Here is a 6,768-nt window from a genome sequence, read left to right on the forward strand (position 1 = left end):
TGGGGTTCATGTCCCTTTAAAAAAAAAATGACAGGCTGAATAGGATATGCTCTGAGCACAGAGTATATAACAGCTGGAAAGAAGAGGGTGGGCTGTGTTTGGCCATCATGTCCTAGAAACACTGTTTTCTGCAAAATGTATCACCTGGGAGCTTGTTAGAAATCCAAGTTCTTTTTTTTTTTTTTAATTATTTTTTCAAATTTTGTTTTTCTTCTCGTCTATATTTTTTGAATTTCACCACTGTTCTAACAAGGGAGAAATGCAAGTTCTTGAACCCTACCCCAGACCTATTGAATCAGAATGTCTAGGGTAAGAACCCAAGAATCTGAGTTTTAACAAGTTCTCTGGGTAATTCCAATGCACACTAATGAAGCCCTGTCCTAGAAATCCTTGCACAGGTGAAAATAATCAGCTATAAAGGTTTATGAGGTTGGGCCGGGTGCAGGCTCATGCCTATAATCGTAGCACTCTGAGAGGCTGAGGCAGGAGTATTGCTTGAGGCCAGGAGTTTGAGACCAGCCTGAGCAAGAGCAAGACTCTGTCTTACAGAAAATAGAAAACTTAAGCTGGGTATTGTGGCACATGCCTGTGGTCCCAGCTACTCGGTAGGCTGAGGCAGGAAGATCGCTTGAGCCCAGGAGTTTGAGGTTGCAATGAGCTATGATGACGCAACTGCGCTCCAGCCAGGGCGACAGAGCGAGACTCTGTCTCAAAAAAAAAAGTTTATGAGGTGGAAAGTAGCCTCACCAAATCCAGCTGTAAGAAGAAAATGGCTGACCAAGCAAGGTGGCTGAATCAGCATCAGCTCCTGATTGGAGAACTCCCCTTACTCGTGGAGTGAAGATAATGTAGAGTTGAAGGGGACTTAAAAGACACGATGCACCGAGATGTCCGGGTCACACTGTTTGAGGACTCTGAAAGTAACATTCTTCAGGCAGAGGCAGAACCATGGTTGAAAGCAGTGGTTAACTTCCCTAACACCTCAACAGAAAATTTCCACCATGGGCCTGAAAGTCAGGCCTTGCAGCTTATTGATAAATAAGCCTTAAATAATTCTTTGAGATTTGCATCCAAGATCATTGCTAGGGTCCACGTTTTTGTATAGGAGAGCACTGAGGAGATGTAAACTGGGATGCAGTTAAACTTTAAGTTAAGGAATCCGAAATTCAATTCTGTCCTATTGGACAGGGCTTGAGATATTCATAGCATGTTGCTTAAGTTAAGTCCCAACTGACTTACATGTCTTTCCTCTTCTAGATGGCAGACTGTGGGGGACTGCCTCAAGTAGTTCAGGTAAGGAGATTTTTTTTTTAAGCACCTGTTTGATTCTGCCTCTCTGCCTATGTAGAGATTAATGCCTGCTTGTTTTGTCCCCACAGCCTGGGAAGCTCACTGAGGCCTTCAAGTACTTTTTACAGGGAATGGGCTACAGTGAGTAGTACACGACTTTCTTTCTAACAAAGATTTATGAATAATGGTGGTCAGTTTGACATCTGGGAGCCCACAGTTCTTAGGACATAACCTATACTAGAGAAAGTAGAAACCAGGGTGTTTATGAAGCATTCATTTGCGCGTATATATGATGTGCTAACACTTATTAAGCACTTAGCTTGTGTCAGGTACTATATATTTTTAACCTAAGAGGTAAGTTCTGCTATTAGTCCCATTTTATAGAAGAGGAAACTGAGGCTCAGAGAGGCTAAGTACATTTCCCAGGGTAACAATTAAGCTACAGAGCTATGATTCAAACCAAGGCAGTCTGTAACCACTGAGGCTTAGGCTGTCCTAGCAGTGATTTGCATTTGAACTCAGCTGGTTAATAACTCCTGGCCTAGAGAAACAAGGTGGAGACTCCAGAAGAAAAGAGGAGTGTCCTTGGTTAAATCTGTTCCACTATAGGGATAAAGTTGCGGAGTATTTTAGAGCAAGTCCAAGGTTGTGTCCATATCATATGCTGTTGTTGTCCTGGTCTCTTGTATTGTGAGACCCCCAAGCTTTCTCATTTGTCATAGAATTATCTACGCTTGGTCTTTTATTGGAGTTTTAAGAAAAACCTTTACACCCAGGTACAGAACTCTTTACCCAGTAGGGTGATTTTTCTCCTATCTTTGGTATCAATGTGGATAACGGCCATTTGTGAGCCACTTGGTCAGCTGCTCTGGGCAGCTGGCCCCTGGGTGCAGCCCTGTACCTGCCAGGCGGACCATGTATGTCTTGTCTCGAGTGGCTGTGTCATCCCCATCTGTGAGCTGCTACCAACCGAGCCCACACCCACAGCCCTCTGGCTTGCTGGAAGGAGCAGAACTCCCTCTTCTAGCCCATTCTCATCCCTTTCCTAGGAAATAGGTGATCTTCCAGCCCCTTTGATCAAAAGCAGATGACTATTTATAGTGGAAGGGAAAATAATTGCCTTTGTCTAGTTGAGAGAAGGTAACCTCTGAGATGCTGTTGAAATATCTATCAGCCTCACCTCCTCTGTGGGACCTTAAAATAAAAATTTATCCCTGGCTTAGAGGATTCTGTCAGCGTCTACTAGGCAGCTGAGGTTGCCACCTGGCACTCTCTGGTCACTAACCTGCCTCTTCCTGTGTCCCTCCTGCTTCCAGTCCCGTATGTGCAGCTCAGTCACCTGAGCACCGAGTCAGGTACCTTCCTCTGTGCTGGCCCCACCCCCCTGCCTCCCAGCCATGCTCTCCTGGCTGCATTGGCTGCCCGCAGCATGTCCGCGGTTTTCCTGTGCAGTGAGAGCCCGATAGAACGTGGCTCATTATGCCTCAAGAGGTTGAGCCTATAGGTCCAGCCCTGGTCCCCAGGAGGAAGAAAGGACCGGGTTATAAGGGCCAGGCCTTCTCTTGTGATCTGAAATCCAGGGTCATAACGGTAGCTGAAACTTAACAGGCAGGGCCCTCCTTCCACTACCACCTGCTGATCCTAGTATTAATCCCCAGCCACAGGCAGGAATGGAAGGGCAGCCGTGACTCTACATGGGAGTGTCAGAGACTGTGCCCAGAGAACTTGCGCACCTTTTGACCCCAGCATTGAAATGACAGCTGAGGGAGTGGCTGGTGCCTCAGGAGGATATGCCATATAAGGCCCTGTCCAAGCCAAGCTGGAAAGACCTTAGGGTCAAGCAGTGGCATAACAGGAGTCTGAGTTAAACACCTAACCCCAGAGCTCTTCCTTCCCAGCAACCTGTGCCTCATCCCTGTGTAGAAGTCAGCTCCAGCCCTCCCCTCCACCCACACCTGCCTACATGTCTCCTCCCCAGGTAGTCAGGGTAGCCTGTGGACACGGATGGTAGTCTTGTTGTATCGGGCTTGCACTGTGTTTGTGAAACACTTTCATACTTGTGTGGTTTGTCTTTCTTTTCTTTGGTTTAGTGTTGCATGCACTGTAGGTTTTGGTTACCTGTTTGGGCTCCCAAAGCCTCCTTCCTAATCACTGTATGAATGGCGTGGGCATAGCTAAGAAGCTATATTCTGTCTGGACTTAGGGTTTCCCCTTGTTCTGCTGTGGGCTAGAATCAGCTGAGATTCCAACCAGATCTAAAAGATTAAAGCAGCCTTGCATATTGCCACTCACCTAGAGCTAATAATGCAAAATGGGGATGGCTGTATTTTGTCCTGGGTGTCATTGTAAATGGGTTGGAAAGGCTAAACATAAAACATCTGATGAAACTTCAAGATTAGCTGAGCATAACCAGGGCTCCATCTTCTAGTCCTCTTGCTTCTTTGTTCCAGTACCATCTGCCAGCATGACCCGGCTCGCCCGATCACGGACCCACTCAACCTCAAGTAGCATCAGCTCTGGAGAAAGTCCCTTCAGCCGGTCTGTCACCAGCAATCAGTCAAATGGAACTCAAGAATCCTGTGAGTCCCCTGATGTCCTGGAAAGACCCTAGACCATGGAGGTGCCCTGCTAAGCAGATGCTCCTCCCCTGGACCATGCAAGTCCATCCTTCTTCAAATGACTACTCCATAATATAACATTTCATCCAGTAAACCGGCCTCTGCTATCTTTAACTCATGCATGGCCACTGAACCTCTCTCTAGTAGCCTGGATTTATCATTCTTTCTGCCTGCCCACCCCCTTTTTTGTACATACCAAGAACCACTTCCATGCCATTACTGTAACATTCCAACATCGTTAGCTGATCCAATCTCCATATCTTCTCTCGCCAGCTTTTTCCTATGCTCCCCAACCATGTATCGGATAAGATTCTTTGATCCCAACTCTGTGTGTGTGCAAGCACGCGTGTCTGTGTTTGTGTGTACATAGTTCTGTGATTTTAGACTTGCTTTCTTGTTGCGCTAATGCAAAACAAAAAAGGGACTTTTTTTGCATCATCAATGATGTTTTTAAGGGAAATATGCAGAACGGATTTCTAGGTTGGGTAGGCCGCTGCATTCTCTTTTGGTTCCAAATTGGTCAACGTGATTTGCAAAGTGACTTCAGGAGAGAGCAGCTCTGAGGAATGTGGAAGATCATAATGACTGTTAGGACCGTTGTCTGATTGTGACCAACAGGAGAAGGTGCCTGTTCATCAGGAGGCAGGCAGGGTGGTCGTCCACCCCTTTGTCCAGATGAATTCATGTGTACTTGTCTATAAATTAAAGGGAGGGATACATTCTATTTAATACTAGAAGCCCATGAATGATGAGGTTCTGATACAACAGAGTTTTTTCCAAGGAGCAAGTGTGGTCTAATTACTGGACTCTCTTAGCATAGGAAGACAGAAAACAAAATGCCAGGCCTCGGCCCTGTAAGAGCAAAACTGCTGTTGCTGCAGTGTCTGATACCACTTACCAGACATCCATATATCCACAAGAAGTGCCTCCCACGTCTGTGATGGGAAGAGTGAAGTATAGCCTTGATTTCAGCAGACTTAATGGAAGCTAAATTTAATTCATACAGAACTCACTTCTCAGAAAGATTCTCAATCCTATGAACTCCCTTTTGTAGGAGGGAAGGGACCCACCTGTAAGGGCAGCCCTGTCCAGGTAAAAATTGTTTTCAGCTTCCTGTCTACTATTATATGAAGGGTCACAGCCAGCCAGAGAGTATTGCTGGAGGAGGGTGAAAGATCATGGAGACCAACTGCCACACAGTGACAGCCCAGCTCTTGGAGGCATTGCGATGTAAGCTCAGGGTTATACGGTTCCGAATCTCGGGAAGGGGCTTTTCGGACACATTGTTTGCTTTCTGCTGAGATAAGGAACACATCACTCTGCCGGAGGATGACTTTGTACAGATTGTTAATAAAGCTGTATATGTCTCATTGTTACCTGATTGCTGGTGTTATTTCTCTCAGGCTACTCACTGGGTTTAGGGAGGACCAGGTTACTCCATGCTGGTTCTGTGCTGAACATTTTCACATGTGATCACTCTTCCCACCCAGTGACACTGTCCATTTATAGGGAGGAAATGAAGCCTCAGGATAAATAACTTTCCCAATAAGCCAATAAGCTCAGCAAGGACTGAATCCCAGTTCCATCTGACATGTCTGTATTTCCCTCAAACCAAACATTGTGAGAAGCCCAACAGTGCTGTTTGTGATGAAGGAAGAGAAGCTGAGGTCTTGGAAAGGTGCTGCACACTTCAGCTCTGCCATGTCTGTGGGATTGCTGAGTCCTGCCTATCCTTTGATAATCTACAACCACTTGTCTGGGATCCTCTAGGAGACCAGCTGATATTTCTTCAGAAATGGCTATATCTGTACCAAGAGTAATTCCAGGAAGCCACCATCTCAGATCAGTTTTGAATGATACAGAGACAAGTGCTACCCTAAGTACGACTAGGTTGCTGCATCCATGGAAGGTACTTGTAAAATGACATGGACCCTGCCCATTCTGGTACAGAAGAAAAACAAATGGATGTAAACAGAGTCAGATGACTGAGCTGAGTGCCTGATGATGCGGGTCAGTGCTCTACAGAGTGACAAGCTGGAATTGATCTGATAGCCATGGTTGCTCTTGAAACCCACGTGGCTCCACACTTAGCATGGAAGGTTGCCTACTTTCCCAGCCTGGCCTTGTGCATGGAGTCAGGCCTCAGCTGACTACCTGACTTACCCTTACCTCGCTCCTCATTGACATTTCCTTTCTTCCTGTTGAGTAGTGAGAAAAAAATTGAGTGCCTGCTTTATGAGAGGCAAGGAGGGAGCCAGGCAGACGCTACACGAGATGGCTATATAAAACTCTTCCATTTACCTCGTGTTACCCATTTTTCATGGCAATTCCGCAAAGTGGGCAGCATCTGTTTTACAGACAAGGAACAGCTCAGGAAAATTAAGTGATTTGGCCAAGATCACTTAGCTTGAAAAAGTAGTTTCCAAACTGGTTGCCTGTAGTCCCAGCCACTTAGAAGGCTTCTGAAGTAGGAGGACGGCTTGAGCCCAGGAGTTCAAGTCCAGCCTACGCAACACAGCAAGACCCCATATTTTATTCAGTTTTTGTTTGTTTTGTTTTGTTTTAGAGACAGGGTCTCACTCTATTGCCCAGGCTGGAGTATAGCGGTGCAATCATAGTTCACTGTAGCCTCCAACTCCTGGGCTAAAGGGATCCTCCCAAGTAGCTAGGACTACAGGTGTGTGCTACCACGCAGGCTTATTTTAAAATTTTTTGGTAGAGACAAGAGTCTCACAATGTTGCTCCAGCTGATCTAGGGCTCAGCCCCACAAAAGTGCCCCCACTTCAGGCATCAGTTGCAAGCAATAGATCCTCTGGTTACCCACACTTCTAACTTGGCTGCAAATTGGGGGTTCCCATG

General features: G+C 46.2%; 1 protein-coding gene across 4 annotated transcripts in view; it reads left to right on the forward strand.

Moving 5' to 3' along the window:
• The window catches only part of NDRG3 (NDRG family member 3), a 64,561-nt gene extending 59,277 nt beyond the window's left edge, over positions 1 to 5,284 (forward strand). For 3 of the 4 annotated variants that reach the window (XM_045528638.1, XM_045528640.1, XM_045528641.1), the window contains 4 exons: positions 1,258 to 1,293; positions 1,380 to 1,431; positions 3,741 to 3,869; positions 5,042 to 5,284. In XM_045528638.1, coding sequence (XP_045384594.1) covers positions 1,258 to 1,293; positions 1,380 to 1,431; positions 3,741 to 3,869; positions 5,042 to 5,142 — 318 coding nt within the window. In that variant the 3' untranslated portion in view covers positions 5,143 to 5,284. Of the gene's footprint in view, positions 1 to 1,257; positions 1,294 to 1,379; positions 1,432 to 3,740 lie in introns of all 4 variants that reach the window. The other variant, XM_045528639.1, reaches the window with a different exon arrangement.
• Positions 5,285 to 6,768: the final 1,484 nt, after the last annotated feature.

The sequence above is a fragment of the Lemur catta genome, chromosome 17 (genome assembly GCF_020740605.2).
Source record: "Lemur catta isolate mLemCat1 chromosome 17, mLemCat1.pri, whole genome shotgun sequence".
Taxonomy (NCBI): domain Eukaryota; kingdom Metazoa; phylum Chordata; class Mammalia; order Primates; family Lemuridae; genus Lemur; species Lemur catta.